At 41.0% G+C, this 20,386-nt stretch overlaps 1 protein-coding gene across 3 annotated transcripts in view; it reads right to left on the bottom strand.

The window, feature by feature from the left end:
• SKA3 (spindle and kinetochore associated complex subunit 3) overlaps positions 1-20,386 on the bottom strand; it is a 226,723-nt gene that overhangs the window by 179,071 nt on the left and 27,266 nt on the right. For all 3 annotated transcript variants that reach the window (XM_069202259.1, XM_069202260.1, XM_069202261.1), the window contains exon 2: positions 11,334-11,454. In XM_069202259.1, coding sequence (XP_069058360.1) covers positions 11,334-11,442 — 109 coding nt within the window. In that variant the 5' untranslated portion in view covers positions 11,443-11,454. The remainder of the gene's footprint in view (positions 1-11,333; positions 11,455-20,386) is intronic.

Raw genomic sequence — 20,386 nt, 5'->3', positions numbered from 1 at the left:
GCAGCTGCAAGAGAAAGGCTTCTCTTGCAGCGAGCCAATGAGCACGCAGATCCGCCGTTCTAACTTGGCACAGCAGAGTCGAAAGGGACAATGGAAGGAAAGGTTTCCTCGTTCTGAGTACTTTCATTTTTGGATTCACAAATACTTCACAATTAAATTAGCCAAAATATACTAAAGTGTTAACCCTTTAAAGGCCATTTGGCACCTTCATTAAAACGCTTATATCTAAAAGAAATAATGAACATATTTACACCTGTCAAAACACACTAAGTAAAAGTTATATTTTCATTCCTTGCTTGGTGTTAATCAATTTAGGGGTTCTGGCAGTAGGCACAAGCAAAATGTCTTATGGGAGTTGAAACAGGAAAAAACATATTTTTTCCCCCATGCATGGATCTGCGTGAAACCTGGCACATCGGACCTTCGATGACTGTTCCTTGTTATTGGCAAAAGTGCGCAGATCTGCCCGAGATCAAATTTATAGGCAAATAAAAAAAAAGCCTTTCCAATTTAAAGTGTAGCTGAACTACAATCATCCTGTGACAACTACCTCTTTGTAACTGGCCAACCCAAATATACAGCAAAAGAGCCAAATACAGGCGACATGGCGAGCACAGAATGTGGACGCAAGTAGAATGGCCAAGAATAAGCGTGCAGTGGCATCCAAAATACCCTTTCAAATCAGCCTATGTCACAGGCCATGTACCTGCTGCACTATATACCCCATCAACTGCATACACGTAGAGAAGTTGTTAAGCAGGTGCTGAGGCTGCACGAAGGAAGAATTAATTCAGCATATGCATGGGGCGGCTGAAGGCATCAGAATTATTGATTATTGGTTGAGGGTTGTATATTAATTTGAAGATCACAGGCAATGCTTCTACAACACCAGTTATTGATACTCCACCCTCTCCAAAAGCTTCTCAATACATCTCAGAAAAGCAAAAAGGAATATTTGTGCTGAATTAACAACAACAACAACAACAATCATAAACACATTGCCAGTAACAGTTTAATGGTCTCATGTACTAATACTGTGGTCTCAAAAAGGGGTCACTATTTGCTTGTCAATAATGTGACACAACGAAAATCATTTTGCCTAGGGGCAAATACGTCAAGACGCAAAAAAAGAAATTGGAGTGGGTCACAATATGACATACCTCATGAATATGAATTAGGTTGATTGCAAATTACAACTCACTCTAATAGGAGGCTATCACAGGGATGATGGCTGCTGGGATAATGCACAGCCCAATTCCTCAAAGAAAACATGTATCGTATAAAAAGAACAAAAAAAAAATCCCTGCTTGAGAGTTGACTGTCTAACAAAGGGAAATAGGTTACCATTTCCTTGAAGGTGTTGGTAACTTTTCAATGTTTTGCAATTACATTTTAATCACAAAACATTCATATATAGCATACTGACTCAATATTTGGAAGGGAAGTCTAAAACATGCGTATTCCAAATACCAAAATGGGTATCCATTTCTAAAAACATTTAGCAATTCGGAAACACTTTTCCTGAATCGCTAAATGTGCTTAGTACATATGAAAAAGGGTTTTAGAGTTTGCAAACAATGCGACTTACAGATTCTGAGGGTTTGCAAACACCAAAGCCCTTTGCTAACAAGGCCCTGAATGGCCTTCTATTAAGACTGCTCTTTCTTTCATGAAGGTCTATGCAAGGATATATCAAAGTGCTATTGATACCAGCAACACAGAGATCCTTAGCAATGTGTTACAGCTCTGGTGGAAGGGTATGGTTCTAAGTGTAGATTCTGTCCCACTTTCAAAACCTTGATATTTCTCTGCCAGTAGAACTAAGTGTTTCTGTAGCACTCTTTCATGTGGGATTTGGGTGACTTTCTTTTTTTGCCCAGTAAAATATTATAGTTGAGTGAGAAGGTATTAATGACTTTAGGAGCAGCTCATGGTTTGGGGAATGAAACACAGAGAAACGTTAACCTCTTCATTATGATGCCCAAGGTATCCTACATTTGTTTTCTCTCTACTCTAATTATGCTGTTTGTATGTGAAAACTCTGTGCTTTACTTAAAAGAAGAGCGTGCCATTGACACTTTGCTACAATGGTGTCTTTTTGTCTGAAGTCTTTGATTTCAATTATTAGTTGTGAGATCTTAGGACTCAAACGTATTTAAAACCTTCTCATTGAAAGCATGGAAATCAGAAATAATTTTAGGCAAAAGACCAATTAAAAAACAATAGACAACTTATAGACATTCAATATGATTCTCATACCTCCACCCATGCAAGAAGGACACCAAAGATGGTCACCTTTTGGATCTTTCATGTTGAATGTTGTAAAGAGATTGATTTGGATGCAGGGTGTCTTGAAGCATTCAAGACCTATAAATCTTCTAGTGGGTGCTCTGGCTTTCAGCTCATCAATGTATGTAGGAAACCAATAATGTGTAGGCAAATGTATTTTTATTGGTGCACTTACAACTATTATTATGTCAGCCTGTAAAGGTTCTATATGACATTTCAATTCCAGTAAGAAAGGTAAGTCACTTGAAGTTTCTGGAGGAGGTCATCACTATATAAAGCTTTTAAGAGAATCATTGGGTATTCAGAAATCAACTGACATTTTTCAGAATTACACAATAGCATGAACTTCAGGAACACCAAAGTACTGAAACTGAGTAGAGAAGAAGTGTACATACAGAACAAACGGAACACAGACAAGCATTTAACATGGTGTTTTGGCACACAAAACTGTGATGGAACTGAAATATTCATATTTTATCATGAGGGGTTTGACCCATACTTGTCACAAGACTATTGCGTAGAGATGCCTTGCTCAACAGGTGAGCTTTGGGGAGACGGTAAATGTGGTGTACATTAATGTCCGAAAAGGAAACAAAACAGTGACAAAGACCCAGATGTATTTGACTCAAAGAAAGTAAGTGCAATAGTTAAATGAGAAGGTATCAATGAGTTTAAGTTTACGTTTAAGTAGGTCATGGTGAGGGTTCTGCTTCCATTCAATGACAGAGGAAAAAATACTTATTTGAGATTAATACATGCAAGAAAGGAAGATGAAGAAATGAGGGTGACGCGTTTTCAAGATAAAAGGAACTTACACCAGCAAGTAAATGCATAAATATAGTAAAATAAAGGATTTTATTTGGTTTAGTTTTCTACGATTGAATATTTGAGATCCAAGACCGAAGTTCATCTGAAGTTTTCAAACAACTATAAAAACTTTTTCTTCCTGCCACTTTTCACCTTGTGAGCAGTTTTTCGTGCCAACTTCGTTCTGCCTTATAGTTTAGTGCAGAGGGTCCCAACCTTTTGACTTCTGTGGACCCCCACTTGTACATTGTTGGAGCCCGGGGACCCCCACTGAATCTTTATTGGAATCCGAGGACCCCCAACTGAGTCTTTTTTAAAGCTGGGGACCTAATCAGTTAATATTATTTAATTGTCTAAGCTGCCGCGGACCCCTTGGGGAGGCTTTGTGGACCCCCAGGGGTCCCCAGACCACAGGTTGGGCACCACTGGTTTATTGAAAACACAGGCTTCCTTGCATCTTTGTACTTACTTGTGTGTGATTTCATATCAATCCATTGAGATAGTGAGACATTTTATTTTGGAATCCGCTCCGATATGCAAAGCTTCAAAATATGAGACATAAGTTCCGCATGGGGTTCCTTTCCCTCCTTGTTAAGAGTGACAAGGTCATCACTATCACAGTTGTTAAGAGTGAGACTGTTACTGGTGAGATAGAACAGTAAAGTCCATTAACAGCAGGTGTGTACCAGTCTAAATTTTGGATGCCAATTATGCTACCATGTGTTTATAAAGCAGGAGTTCCACAAAACATGTATGGGCTGCCATCAATAAATTTTAAACACCAGATAACTTTTACGACCCATGAATGGAATAATAAAGCACTGATCTAGTGAATCTTAACTGATTTAGCTCAAGTTAGTGTTATGATCTTTTTCCCTTTCCTTGAAACTGTTTGGATAACATAATTGTTAAAAATGTTTTCTTTTTTTTTTTTCAAAGGGATCTGATAAAGGGGGTATGTATTTTTGATTCGCAACACAATATCCCAGCCAATAAATGACTTGCAGGTCACTTTTGTTCTGTTAAAAGGACCATTATTACACCTGTTATTTACAGCACCCAGCGAACACTGTTTTATAAACCCCTATACGAAAATACATTTTCTTTGTTGAATATTATATGGATCAGCTCGACTGATTACCCATCAGAAACATGGGCTTGGAGTAAGCTTTCAATCATAAAGGAAAAATACATTTTTGAAATTAATCTGTGCCTGATATTAGATCTGTCCTAACTGTACTACATCAACAGTCTTTATTTGTGTCTAAAAAAAAACAGACTGGAAAGCATCTACAAATGAATAAAACCTGTGCCTGGGTCTCACAGGAAAATAGAATAGAAAGGCAATTCTACAACTCTGCAAGCTCTTGGTCGAAGATGGAGTGACTGTGAAGTTGCTGTAGATAATTAATATGATTTATGAGGAAAGAAAGCATTGAATACCTCAAGAATATTTGGTATTCTAGAGGTTTTTAGAGGAACGTCAATGACAGATACTATAATCATACATCCCACAGAGGAGGTACGTAGCATGTCAGACCAGCAAAGTAATTAAAACCAGAATATGTTGCATTGCACCGAATTAAACAGAGGTTCCATAAAAAAAATTAAAAAAACGTTAATACAGCAAAGAGAAAGAGACAATCTTCAATACATATTTAAAACCTAATATTTATGTTTTGCTTTCAAGATTTTAAATCATACTTTGGTCTCCCTTAGCATTCTAAGGTGGCTTAGAACAGTTTGCATTTTATTACTTTTATTTTTGTAATTTTATAGTGTAACTTGTCTACTCTCGTGGGTTAGCTGGATCAAAATGTGACGCCACAGATTGACAGAAGAGTATAACTGGAAAGTGCTTGCTGGATCAGTGTTTAGAGGATATTTTTAAATCAAATTTTATTCTAAATATATCTCAAATGACATGAGAGGCCGCTTCCTAGGAAAGGACTTTGGACTGAGAAATTTGGTATCTCTATGAAATAAGTTCCCAACTAGTCTTTTGTGGTCTGCTTACCATTTATTGCTAGGAAAACCCATGATAAAGTTGATATGGGTGGGTTGAAATAACGGTCATTTGTGAAGCTAAGCTCGGAAATGCACTGTCCCTTTAGCCTCGGCCGACTGTACACCATTTTGTCTTTCAAAACGCCCTGCAAATGTATCTGTTCTCACTTCCACATTGCAAAGGTTTTCATAAAGATATTGCTCGCGTGCTCCGATTCCTGACTGCGTGACATAACTTTTCCAAGTGACTTTTAACATAACACGTATGAAGTATACGTTTTCAACCCATTCAAGCGAGGGAGTTTACAACCGATCATAAATGGCGCATAGGTAGAACTGTACAGTGCAAAAAGTAACAAGGGGTCATCAGCAGAGAGTTTTTAACATGCTGAATAAAATTGGATAATTGTCCAAAATGGATGCAGGTATAAATTAAAAAAGATTGAGGAAAGGAATTGACTGCGGAGTCCACATTGTATCATATCCTGGAACCCTTTTCACACCTCTGCTGTCTCCGGCCCTAAGCACTTTGAGATGACCTTAGTGTGATGTAAAGGACTAAACAAATAGTCAACATAACATATAATACCCTGATTAATTGTTTCTGTTAGGATAAACGAGGTCAAAAAAATGAAGATCCGGTATTACTAATGAGTCTGGGAAAAGGAGAATCACCTCACAACACAAGGTCCAGAAATATGTCTGCCGGATGCCAGCTATCTAGAGTTTGAAACAATTCCATATTGGTGTGAAGGAGAACAGAAGTTTGACCCTTGTGAATTACAAGCTCTCTAAAAGCCTTGAGCTTCCGATTGGCCACATTCTCAAGTTTGGACATGAGAGACAAGACAGATATGAGCCAAAAGTTAATAAGATTTTCAAAAGGTGAAGTTTTGGCTCTTTCTGAAGATTGACATGAACATGTTTAAGAATACAACATGAAGATATTCAGAATCCTATTGAAACAGAGAATCACCAAGCTCTGAATTATGGTTGAGCCTGCTATCTAAAACATTTCATTGTTTCGTTCCCAGGAGCAATCACAGAATGACAGTAGCAAATCCTGTTGCTATTCAGAGAAAGCAATCAAGCATGAGGTGATGGCCAGTGTACTTCATGGGGCATCTCTTATGTCTCTCAATGGCGAAAGGCTACATTGCCGCCCTCTTTCGCAGCTTGCACTGTCATACATTGATAGTGGGAGTCAGAACTATCCACCATGAACGGTTCCAGGGCAAACTCTCTCTAACACCAGAAGCCTCAGGAGAAGAATTGGGTGGAGAGTTGGAAGTCTAAAGACACCCCAGTGAAGCTGAGCCCTCCAGGACTGACTTGTGTGCAACACCCTCCATTCACTAAGACTCTTGCTCAGAATAACTCAGCTCGAGCAGCACGTGCCCTTGTGCTTGGCCCCTCCTCACATTGTCAGCATGCCACAGCTTAATGACCTTGGAAAGGGGGCCTTATCGTAAAGATATCCGATGTTCATTCATGCCTTCTGCTTGGGATCCAATAATGCGACTGGTTAGTGATTATCTAATGAAATGATGAGCTGGCACTAATACTATAATAGAGGCTGAACTGAACAAAAAAAGACATTAATGAGACCAAAAAGACGAGAAGCCAAAGTGCTAACATAATGATTCAACTAAGCAACATCTTATGTACAGCAGGATAGGTTGAGGGTGATTTTTGGGTATCACTTATTGTTAGAAATGGGGTCTTTTGGTTGGCAGTCAGGTTACCCCCTGTCCTAACCAGGACCCTCACTCTAGTCAGGGTAAGTCACACACAATCCAAATTATCCTGTGCCCACCCTCTGGTAGTTTGGCACTGAGCAGTCAGGCTTAACTTAGAAGGCAATGTGTAAAGTATTTGTGCAATAAATAATACAATGCCACAATATAACACCACAAAAATACACCACACAGTGTTTAGAAAAATATATAATATATATCTGAATAAATGCAGGTCAAAACGATTAAAGATGAAATATGCAAATGTAGGGGTACCACTGAAAGTGATATTAAGTGTCTTTAGAGTTAAAAGATTACTGCAAAAGCAATAAAAAGTGTCTTAAGTTCTCCTGGAAACAACAAGTGTCTCTTGCAGGGCAAAGTACCTGGTTTGCGTTGAAAAATCCTCGCAAGGGACCGCAGAGGAGGAGATGCGTGGAAAATGGTGAGTGTGCGTCGGTTTCGCCACTTCGCACACAGACTTGCGTCCTTATTTTCCATGCTGGGAAAACATTGCATCGATTTGCGGCGCGCAGACTTAGATCCTCTTCGGGTTGCATGGTTTTCAGACGGCCTTAGGGGTAACTTATATGTATAAAAAGGGGAGTTTCAGGGTTGCCAAGTAATTTTAAATGCCAAGTCGAATTGGCAGTGGAATTGCACACACAGGCCTTGCAATGGCAGGCCTGGGAAAAGGTTAAGGGGCTACTGAAGTGGGTGGCACAATCAGTGCTGCAGGCCCACTAGTATCTTTTAATCTACAGGCCCTAGGCACATATAGTGCACTCTACTAGGGACTTATAAGCAAATTAAAATAGCCCAATTGGGTGTGATCCAATGTTACCATGTTTAAAGGGAAAGAGCATATGCACTTTAGCACTGGTTAGCAGTGGTAAAGTGTGCAGAGTCTAAAAACCAGCAAAAACAGTATCTCAAAAGTGGAGGGAGGCAGGCAAAAAGTTAGGGGTGACCACCCTAAGGCTGTCAGGTCTAACACTTATGTATTGAGGAGTTAAACGGGAAGAGAATCCTGACAACATAGTGAAGGTTGTCTACCCAGTAACAGTTGTGATCCTGATGGATGGAGTATGCCTAGCAGACAATGTTTATTTGGTTGCAGGCAAAGGCTTCTTGTGGGCCATACAAAAAACATACAGTGGCCTAAGGGCCTACCCATTACTTACCAGTGGTTGGCTTAGTTACTAATTTCCTTGCTTCTGATTCAATGGCTTGCCTTTGTCTTTTTTCATTTATCCCTCCACTGGGGGATACCTTCCTTTGGATTGTCCGATTTCCATCCTTCAAATGCTCACATTAGGGGAACTATTCTATTTCTTTCAGCACTGCATGTGAGTGCATGTGTATTCTAGCTCTCTCTGTCACATGCTGCTTCAGTCTCCCAAACAACAGCCTAGTCCCAAGCACTCCATATCGACTCCCTCTCCGTTACTTTCCCTGCCTCCCCTTGGCTTAGTTTTTGTAGCACTCCCCACCCAGCCTCAAGTACCGCTGTTGCTCCTTTGCTATGTTGCTCTCTTTCTCATTGACCACTCCACTTTGGTTCCACCCCACTTGCTCCTCCATTGCTTCCCGAATCCTTGCAGTCATAACTTTTTTTTTTAAGTATCTTTTTTTTGGGGCGCTCCCAGTAGGTGTTTTTGCACGGATAAAAATAAATTTTTCCCGATTTAAATAGTTTCGTCCATCTTGGATCAATAATAAACAATGCACTTGCGACCATGTCCTAAGCGTGCACGAGTGGTGGCATGCATGGACACCTCATCACACATGCATAAGTCATTATGCATGCATGTGCCTATGGAATGACGACGCCTTCAGCAATGGCCACAACACTGAGCCGTTTTTACCCCTTTTTCCCCACAATGCTACACAACATTGATAAAAAACACTTTCTTTTTTACTGATAGCACACAGCATTGGCAAATAGGTCACAAAGGTGAGAGCTATTGGCTCTGCCAATGCTCGTTTTTTTTTGGGGTTGTTCATTTTGCTCATAAATAAATACTGTAATGACTACGAGAGCTTTCCACAGGTTAGAGTATGTGTGTACATCTAATTTCTGTGGTTATTTGGATGACAATTCCAGCTTTTACTACGAAAGGCAAAGACTGACGAAGTAGAAAGTTATAGTTTCTTTTTGTTCTGCTCTAAACTGGCCTTTGTGAATGCTGAAAGTCTGTAATGTAGTTAACTCTTTCAATTCGACAAAGTGACTTTATGGACTGAGAATACAGGGGATCATTTACTACTCACAAAAAAAGGCATATGACACCAAGGTAAATCTTCAGATGACTTTTAGGTCAGAGGTACGGTACAGTTATGCTCTAGAACAGTGGTTCCTAACCTGTGGTCCGGGGACCCCTGGGGGTCCGCGAAGCCTCCTCAGGGGGTCCACGACTGCTTAGAAAATTATATAATATTAACAGATTAGGTCCCCAGCTTTAAGTAATCACTCATTGGGGGGTTCCCAGATTCCAATAAGGATTCAGTGGGGGTCCCCGTGTCCCAGTAAGGATAAAGTGGGGGTCCACAGAAGTCAAAAGGTTGGGAACCATTGCTCTAGAATGCCTAGGCATTAAAAAATAAAAAAAATCAATACTTACTGCATAGTAAGAATACAAATCGTAAGATTATAGGTGCACTTCAGAACACCAATACATAAGCACACATACTCCGACATCAACAAATATTAATGTCTTGTGTCTGGGACAGGCTAAACCTTTCTCACCACTTTGTCCCTACAATGCAAGTGTTTTCTAGCAATTACCCTTGTGTACTTCTTCCCTCTCCCCCCAACGTCTGCCCACTTGGCGCACCGTATTGGCTCCCCCTCCATTGCTTTCCCTACTTCTACTTGGCTGTGAATTCTATCAACAGCAAACTGAGTCTGTGACCGAGATGAATAACCTATGATCAAGGGAAGTTCAAGATGTATATTAGTTGAGGACCCCTTTGCTAATATAATCCTCCATAAAGTTATCATTAGCAATTTTTAAGTTATTTATTTACCTTACAGATCAAGGCCCAGCTCCAATGGGGAAAGTAATCATATGCCTAGGTGGTAAGAGTTGTTCAACAGTAAGTGATGCGTAATGAAGTCAAAGTGATGGTAGGTCAAAATAATGTAACCGAAAAATGGCTATGCCTCTAGAACGGATCATATCTTCATGGATGACATGGCTATTGCTATTCGTGGTTCCCATGCAGTGGTTAGCATCAAGTGGACGAATGCATCCAATTATTAGGGAGAAACAGGTGCACCCTACCCCCCACGAGACATCAATCACATTTGTTAGTCAGACTCTGGTCTGGACTGTAAGGGAGCCCTCTGCTACTCTGGCTGGCAGCAGTAAAAATGTACTTCAGTCCCCTCAAGGTGTGGTAGCCAAAAATTAATCGTCTTGAATGATGAGTCGGGTGCAGCAATTACCTTCACCATACGGTGACAGAGACAGAGGTAGAAAAAGAAAACCAAAATATAGAAAGAATATAAAAATCAGCTTATGGGCAATCAGTTACCAGTTGGATGGGTCACTAACTGTGGCAGATCAGGTGACATCCGAATTAGGGAGGTAACGATTACTACAAAGTAACGGAATGACACAGAAGGGGAATGAGACAAGGTCACCACTATCACAGTCTGCCACCACTTAGAATTTCTTTGTAATGAATGCTGCTGAGGCTAGAGAAATGCCTCTTGTAGGGTGACAATATGAGACGTTTGTACACTGTATGCTTCCTGGCTGCCCATATTCTGGTCTGGCCTCAGTCATGCGCCACTGATGGGAGAACCTTAAGGAAACAGATAAGTGGAAAGAAGGGCCACATACCTAGTCATCGTTGGACCGGTTGTGAGACTAGAGAGAAGCAAAAAAGCTGATAGGATTCGAAACTTGGCAACACTGTTATAGCAGGGCCAACGGAATGAGTTATAAACACCCGGCATCACTATTCTGTAAAGCACTCACCAGTGCAAAAAGGTCTCCCTCTCTACCAGAGAATCAACATCACTTTGAGATACAGAAGGTCTTGCTTGGTGCTTTCCCTGGACACAAGTCAAAAGGCCTGAGAACGGGATTAAGAAGTGAGACGTAAGATGTTAGAGCGAAGCAGCAGTGGTGAGACTCTAGCGCTCATCAGTTAAAGAGGTCAGTATGGGATTCAATGTTTCTGTTCAATCGATGAGTCGGCAGGGTTCCCAATGTGTCCTAAAGGTACAAATCTAACTGGAATGTAACAGCACCTTTATTTTTCAAAACGAGCAAACTGATTTCCGATCCACAAACGGATGAAGAGAAAGAGGAAGAGACATGGGTAACATGACCCTCCAACGTATAAAGTTAGAGGATTCTACTTGGGGGAGGAAAAGTCCCACACACCAAAGGAGGCTTTCACATTAATGTTAACCGGCATCTGTGACCATGCAGAACAGAGTATGTGTTCTACGCATACACAAATATAGAAATAACTCACCTGAGTGTTCTTGGTTAAATTCATGTTCCAGCTGTTTGGTCTCTTTTTCTAGGGTAGTGGCTAAATGTCTTAGCTTTCCAAAGAAGGTCTCTGTCACAGACTCGCCCATGTTATATGGTTTCTGGTAAAATAAGCCAAACAAAATTATCAGCTAATGTTGCAACGCAGCTTTAGGAAAACAACACATTATAGAAGAATAACCCAAAATCCTTTTGTTTTCAAAACTATTTGAGTTGGTAATGATTCAGGCGTCTGAGGACAATTAAAGTGACATTTTTCTATCCCAACCCAACCCATGGTCCTAAGAAAGCCTGGGCTCTGGCCTAAAAGCAGCATAACAAATGTTCCAAAACAAGACCCATAGTGCGGCTCACAATCTCAGAAACTGAACCACCTGCAGAAATGTCCCCGGTAACTCTGCCATCTCTACCCACATCCTCCCAGTATTTTTTTTATAGGAAAATGAGACCAAACAAAATTTTACTCCAAAGTTGTATTGGTTGGAACCTGATGGGTTTTCTACATAAAACTAATAAATATTTTGGGACTTCAGGGTCTGACACAGCGTCCTGGACTGCTTTTCTCTGCAGCAGCAAATTACTCCTCAGCATACATAAAATGGCCTGAGGCGCCTGCGTGGCCACTTTACTTGCTGCGCCAGGAGGGCTGAGGCTTCCTGAGACCGTCCCCTCTGTAAGCAGCCGACTGTCCTGGGGGAAGTTTCCTTTCTTGGCTGTGGTCAGCTCAGTCCTAGGCCTAGATCTCAGCCCTTTTACGTAATGTTTTAAAAGTGGCCTTAACCTAGAGGAGGTGCACTGTGCACTGAGCTTGTGCACTGTTTAGGTCTTCCTAGGAAAAACATGCGCTTACAATTTTACCACAGAGGACTGAAAATATTGCAACAGAGCATCACTTTCACCCTCTTAAAACCCTCAAGCAACCTCCGCCAACCTGAATGAGCCGCAATCAGGTTAAACTCCCAAGGAGTTTCCAGTGGATGCTCTTCCGTGCTAACCTGTACGGCAAATCTAAACCAATGTTTTCAGAGCTCATAAACAGATTAAATCTCTCGATTAATCCGAGACCACAGACACCCTTGTAAATCTAAATTAAACACCAGCGACAGTTTCAGTGTAAGCAAAGTTTATATGCATGAAAATAAAACCGTTATCTAAAATCACAAAAGAGGATTCAGGGAAAGAAAGATAAAACCAGAATCATAAACGCCTTATAGAACCCATCTTTGGATTTCACCATGCAGCAGTGTATACAAGAATTTTCAGGGAAGTAGAAAGTACAGTTTGTTGAACTAATAGTTGTATAGAAAGCTGCCACCGTCCAGCTATGTATACGCACCTCTGCAAAAAGATCTATTTTTACGGCCTGCTGCCCTCACTCACCCACGACCCTCCGTCGACCTATTTCCTCTTTCATGTTTATTCCTTCCACTCCTTCCCTGCCATATTGGCGTAATCTTCATGTTTAGTCGTCCTCGCTGCATATTACTCATTTAAGCTATACTTTTTTTTGCAAGATTTACCGATTCTTTACACTGGAAGCTGCTAAAAATGTCATCCTCACTCTTGTTCTCTACCGTTTCCAATATTGTCCTATACTTTTCACTGTGTTTCCTGGTATCTCATTTCTTCCTCATAAAACAGTTTATAACTATACATTCGGTCCTTAGTTCAAACTTCACTAATTTTAATCCCCATCACATCTCCTCGGTCTTCCTTTTTCTTTCCATCTTAAACTCTGTCTTGCACACAGTCTTTCACGTGATGATGGTCTGTTCTCTCACATCATACTTCCCTCATACAGATCTAAATACACTCACTTTTGGAGCTTTGCCTTCCCACGTCAGCTGTTCCCCACCCTCCTCTGTGTGCCACTCCAGATTCAAACATCTGACTCCAAAAGTGTGGAACTCTGGTACCCCCTCACTCTTTCTGTACTCTCCTCTTCATCTTTGTGCCTTTAACAGCCCTTTGTAGGCTCTAATCTCCTACGAGTCAATCGTCAACAGTTGTTTACTCTTGCCCTGTAGCTTAGTCGCGCTTCCTGGACCTTTTTAAGTACCATCGTTGACACTTGTCCGATTACCTTCTGTATTGTGCTTAGATGTAAGACAAACAAACATGCCTACTCTGCAAAGGCTAGCTGTGGCTCATATCTTAACAGCACAGCTAGAAAAAAACCACTCTATGTTCATAGTAAACACCAATACTTAAATTGTGCCAGTGGCTGCTGCTGGTGGGCACCAAGACTTATTATTCAGAGCGAAGCCAGTTTGTGATATACTTTCCAGTACTAACACCAACTTAATTTTCACTGCAATCCAATCATACTACGTCTGACCAGGCCTGGTGCAGGATGTATAACTTCCTACCCAAGTAATGCCAAAGTAAATATTTTAAAACGCCTACTACAACCAAGGCTATTCAACAAACACCAGCCCTACCGCAGCCAAACAGCTGCTCGTGGTCCAGCACAGCCAACAAGAGGCCAATCAGATGGTGCTGGGCATCTTTGTACATCCTGGTGAAATGACCTAGGACGCACAAACTCACAGTAGTGTCCTCATATTTACACCACAGTGCTGCTCAGCTCACCCTTGCTCTGCCTCAAACATCACTTGCCTGATAGTAATATATCTGTATATTTATTACATCACTCTTACTGTAGAAGACAAAAAACCTTTGACTCTTCAATGCACTACTCTGTCTCACCCTATACTTATCTTAATGTATCCTCTACCCCCACTCTCTGACTCATCCCACACCTCATTCTACTATTATGACCTCCAGAATAACACTTTCTAGACCAGTGAACCTGGGGTCCGCAAATTCTCCTCGGGGGATCCAGGCCTGCTTAGAAAATTAAATAACATTAACAGATTAATAAAGTGTAAATAAATAAAGCGGCTTTTAACACGTACTGTAAATATCAAGGAATTTGAAACTGGAGGCAAAAAATTAAATTAGTATTGTCAGATTGATGACAGGGGGTAGGAGAGAGGGGCCTGGATTCCAATGAAGATTCACGGTCTTCCCTCTTCTTTCCCTCTGTTATCCTATTCAATCCACCTAACAGACTTGCATGTCCACTACTCAAATTAAGTCAAATTTTCCTATACTAATCCACCCCTAATCCTTTTAGGGTTTCGAAGTAGCATGCTACTCGCCAAAAGGAGTTTCAATGCCTCACCAGGGGTAGTAAGCACTATTAAATACCATTACGCTTCTGGTTGGTGCTTTGAGGAGCAGTACCCAGCCAAACTCACTCCTACAGCAAGGCATGCTGACAACAATAGGTTCCTCACTTTCTAACAAAGGTATATACATCTCCATCAGTGAAAAGAGAGGAAGTCTTTTAGTATGCAGTGCAAGTGGAAGAATCAGAGTAGAAGTAGGTGCGGGGATGTAGCGCCCTATGTCAGTACGAGGTGCAGGAAGCATGAGGCACACAGTTTAAAGCATACAGTGCAGGTGTTTGGACTAGTACATTTTGGCTACTGCTGGCCTAATGGGGGTCTATCATTGCCATAGTGGGTATGTCTGGCATCATTATGACAAAGCCCAGGACAGTTGTGACCCAGCCTTGATATATTGTAGATGTTCTTGACTCACTTTTGGCTTTCCGTTACGTAAGGGCAGTACTCTTATGTGTTGTGGGCATATGTATCTTTACATATTTCTGGGTACTCATAGTACAAAGATAAGGAAACTCCCAGTTAATAGCTAAACATACCTGTTATTTGATAAATGGTGGTAAATGGCAAGAATGGCAGAATCTGACTGCTCAGTGAATATAAACTGTTGTTTGGGGTCAAACATGTACTGACAAAATTAAGTTTGTCATGTCAAGAACTACACTTTTTATATGACAAGGGAACTGAGCTTACTTATCTAGAGGACAAAGTTTCTATTTTATGATGAGTATTTTCTATTTTAAGAGAGAGAGGCAAGATGATGTTTCAGGCAAAATTCTTGCATTTCAGAATTATTTTAGGACAGTATTTAAAACTGGCATTTGAAAAATAATCCATGCAGCTCTTAGGGTGTGTATTACTGGTTTGGGGTATCGATTACTGGTTGTCTCATGATGTGTGTGAAGGCATTTCATCATCTCCCTGAACCTTTGATGACATTACTTTAGTACATGGCCTGAGCAAGTCTCCTAGGAATCTGTAAACTCTATGTAACTGAGCAGTAGCATTGTTGTACGAGTAAGATATGTCTTTGACGCCTGTCATGATTGCATGATTTATATAACCTGAAGATTTTTAATCCTTGCCCCTTCCAAGCAGATTCACAAGATAAATCTGCTGGAAATGATCGGAATAGAAAAATTAAGCTGCTGGTTAAATTTTGATAAATTACTGGCTCTGTGCAAATTCGACATCAGATATTTTCACTGCCTGTACTATATATAACTGAATCATATTTGTTGGAACAATTTTGCTAACAAATCCAATGTTTTATCGTTTTGAAACACTTCGTGATGAGTTCCTTGCTTGGCTGTTACAGTACAAAAATAGTAGAATATTTGTTTAGTGCCCCTCCAGAAAATCTAAATTATTTCATTTATTTGAACGTTTTTTCTTCTGTAAAGCTCATCATTTAGTCCTTTCTTACCCAAACGTTTCTCAGTAGGAGAACCTCCCTAAACCACCCGACACCCGCAACTAAAGTCTAATAAGGTCCCATTCGAGGCATGTATTTATGACCTCACACTTTATAAATTGATCAGCCATCCCTGCTTCCAGGTGGGTCTTATGTAAGTGGGCTGAACCGATGGTAGTGCTAGTGTTGTGGAGCACCTTTCTGCAATAAGAGTCAAGTGACGAAGGCGTGGAAAAGAAAAGGTTTATTCCAACATAACTCGCTGTAACGCTATCTGTATTTAACCACCGACTCCATCTTGATCCCCGACTCCATTTTGTGCTTAGCTTAGCTTCAAACACTTTCACATTGGTGGTGCAGGTATTTTTCCGCGCACAGCCTGTTAACATGTTTTTGCTTTTCTCACCAGGGAACGGAATATAATGTGGGGGACAAAACCTTTGATAAGCCTGTACAAGGCTGAGAATGTTGATGGGAGAGAAGGGTGCGGCTCGTTCTTGGAATTACACCTTGGGATGTGGCCAGTCCCTAGCGTGTTTTTCAACACTGACCTGATACCACCAGCGCTTAAATTTCACAACTTACTTGACGTGAGGGGGGTTTCTAGAACCTTCCTCTTAAGTTTGTTTAAAGTATATAAGGTGGGGAAGCTTGACACAGAGAGAAGGAACTCATCTCTGACTGTGGACACATTGCTAAGAGAATTCCTACTGGGGTTGTTCTCTTCTGCCTCAGCTGTCACAGGTTCCACAGCTTGACGTTAGCAGACAAAAGATGATGTTGGCTTGGAGCCCCATGGTGATTAATTTTTAATTCTTAACATCTAGCTTATGCTGTGTGCATGTATAAATACATAGTCATCGCCTATATATTCGTTGTTGTTGTATTGCATTTTCTTTGATTAATATTATTCCACTGCTGGGAGTATTTTAAAAGTTGCACGTGTGGTGCTGCATTCACATTAAGTGCTCACGTTATTCTCTTTAGATATAGGAAACCTGGGAATTCCCTTAATAAATTCATTACCCAGACTAAGAGTGCTGCATTCTTTATATCCGTTCCCTCTCAGTCTGAAGCAAAGCAGAACAAATTGGCGCAGTCGGCAGTACGAGGTGGTAGGTTAAAAAGTAACAGTTTTAAAAGTGAAAAATGTATGGCAAGAAGTCAAAAGTGGTTTCCCAGGTTTCACATTAGATTCCAGGGTGGGACAAAGAATCTTATAATGTCCTTCCGATCAAATGGTCTTGTGGTGCCGATTTATGTGAAAGCTGGGGCGGATGCCTTAGCAATACTGAGCCAAAATGTTTTACTGTGTTTACAGAAAGTATCTCTGGAACGGGGATGTGATATATCTATTTTAGGCAGAAGGGGCTGGATCCTGTTATCTGCTTATAGAAAAATGCATGAAAAATGTAGGCAGCGGGAACAAGAAAACCAGCAATTAGACAGGCAGCTAGTTGAAGCTAAAAATAATGTACCCATGATGTCTTGTCAAAATAAGTTATTGCAAGATAAGGCAGATCCTTATCAATCAGTAGCCGAGAAAGCAGCTGTCAGAGTTACTCAATACAGGTATCGAAAACGGAGGGGTAAAATCAATTAAAAGAAAGTTCATTTAGCCATTGTTAATGCAGGGTTAGATTGGAACGCAGAAATACGGGATTCAAATATCTGGGAATCCAATGACTTTTCAAACTCCAGTGATGAAGACGTTAAAAAAGGGGAGGGCCAGCTTGAGCCAGATGAGCTGAAAGTGGTTCGCACACAGCCAATATTCAGATGAAAGATACAGGGCACTCGACAGAATCTGGCAGAAATTTAGATGCACTCTCCAGAAGACTACACTCAGCAAGAAGATAATGAGATTATAGACAGATTCAAGCAGAGATCTGGGGAAACCTTACTTACATGGATGGTGCTATTATTTGACACAGGAGCCTCTGGAGTAATGTTAGATTTATGAAACCTGGGAATTGCCTTAATACATTCATTACTCAGACTAAGAGTGCTGCATTCCCTGCATTCTTGAACTCCATTCCCTCTCAGTCTGAAGCAAAGCAGAACACTCGCCTATGACACTGTTACTGGCCAGCTGAGCTCCAAACAGAGAATGAAGCAACTGCTGTGGGAACCCATACTCACCACTCGCAGGGCATGGGAGGACGTATCAAACATATGCTAGTTTAAAACAAAACACAAGCATGGTTGAAACATTGTTTATATGACAGTTTGGCACCACGCTACACCTACTACATCACCTTCCCCCTTTAGACAATACAGAACGAAAATATCAAACTGATTGAACTTTTAATGCATCACAAAATCCTAGAATTTAGCTAGTTCTCCAAGTGCGTCATCCGGACTTCCGCTCACTTGCAAAGCTGATGAACCTTGACTGGATGGTATAGGAGGCCTATCAGCAACAGACTCAACATCCCCACCGTGGTCCTGTGTATCCATTGCAGGCTGCACCCATGAAGCCCAATCTGATTCAAGAATGGGCCTACTCTTGTTTCATATGATGTTGGCCTACTGCTCAGAAAGTTTTAACATTTGGCATTTATTCCACCAACCCTTGTTGTCAAGCAGCACTGCTCCCTTTCCAACCCTGCTTGACATGACAGGGTAAGAAGAAACTGACACTCCCTTCCTGACTTTGACAGGACTTTTGGTAAGCACTCAGTCACCCTTGACAATATCGTGATTGGAAACAGTGTGCCTCTTATCAAAATGTTGTTTCATTTTAATTTAACTAGAAATTACCTTAAAGGAAACTTCTTTCTTGTCCATACCACCATCTCCTCCACCCTTCCCTAATTGCTTTTCCAATCAGGTGGGAAACAAGGATGTATGGGCACTTCCTCCTCTCAGTAAAGACAAAAATGGAGTTGCCCCAGTGGTAATTTGTGGTGTTATAGCATATTAATGCTTTAAAAACATTTTCACATCCAGACTGTTAGCTAAATCAACATGTATGCCCTCCTTAACGAGTTGGTTACCTCTCTCGACTAACCCACTGGAGGAGGGCGAGTACAGTGCTACTTAGATAGATTACGTCATGACTCTTTAAAAACTTATAAATGTGCTCAGAGGTGAAATATGTACCATTGTCAGTGACAATGCTTCTTGGAGCACCCTCTAAACAAAATACCTGCTCCAAAAAATCCACAACAGAATCTATATTCAGCGACCTAACAAATGAAAAGTACATTCACTTTGATAAGTAGTCTATAACCAAAATCAAATATTGTCAGGTAACAAAACATGGGGCCAGAGAGTAAATACTTTGTGCATTTGTCTATCATGAACTTAACTTGGAATAAATATTTGACCGCCAATAGAGTTGCTTGATGTTCATGGTAGTTTTGGTTGCACCTAAGTGACCCTGAGCACTTGAGTAATGATGGCACCACGCAACTTGTTGGATGGAACATGTGAGTCTCCCCCTCAATAATACACCATTTCCTACTGACAGGTCATCTGCAACTTGACCAAATAACTTCAATTCTCCACTCAGATATCTCTTTTCAAAACAACCTTGAACAACATCATCTTTAACCTTCCTTAAAGTTTTGTCACCCTGAGTAGCGTACATCCACTCAGATTCATCCAAATCTGCACTGTATTCTCCACTGACTGCACCTACTACTGCAAAACATTTAACATCTTTCAAAATGCAACCATCTTCTGTGTTTTTGATTGGCATGCGTGACGGACAGTCCACTCGAAATTCTTTTCCTACAGGAACATGTTTGATCAAGACAAATTCTTGTAGCTTGGACACAAGTCTAGCGAGCCTGGCTGAAAGGTTGTAACTTGAGCCAGCAGTGAAAATGTGAACCAAAGGCTTGTGGTCTGTGTGCAATTCGAACCAGCGTCCCCATATGTACATCTTAAACTTGAGGACGGCCCAAACACAGACAGGAGCCTCACGCTCTAGGACGGTGGTTCCCAATCCGTGGTCCGGGGACCACTGGGGGTCCGCAAAGCCTCCTCAGGGAGTCCGCGATTACTTAGAAAATTAAATAATATTAGCAGGTTAGGTCCCCAGCTTTCAGTAATGACTCAGTGGTTGGGGGGGTCCCTGGATTCCAATAATGATTCAGCGGGGTCCCCGGGTTCCAGTAATGATAATTTGGTTGTCCACGGAAGTCAAAAGGTTGGGAACCACTGCTCTGTGGTGCAGTACTATCTTCCTTACTGTCTTAACGACCTTGACACAAAGGCCATTGTCTGTTCTTTCCCAGACACGTTCTGACTCAAGATGGCCCCCAAGATCCCTTGACTGGTGTCCACAGTGATAATAGAGGGGTGATTCTCCTGGACAGCACTTAGCACAGGTGCCATTTCTACAAGGTTTTTGATTTTATTGAAAGCATTCTCGCCGTCTGTTGACGAAAGGAATTTCTGTCCTTACTTGAACAGCAT

Source organism: Pleurodeles waltl, chromosome 8, assembly GCF_031143425.1.
Source record: "Pleurodeles waltl isolate 20211129_DDA chromosome 8, aPleWal1.hap1.20221129, whole genome shotgun sequence".
Classification (NCBI taxonomy): Eukaryota; Metazoa; Chordata; class Amphibia; order Caudata; family Salamandridae; genus Pleurodeles; species Pleurodeles waltl.
Note: the sequence above shows the minus strand (reverse complement) of the source record. Positions and strands in the feature narration are given on the sequence as shown.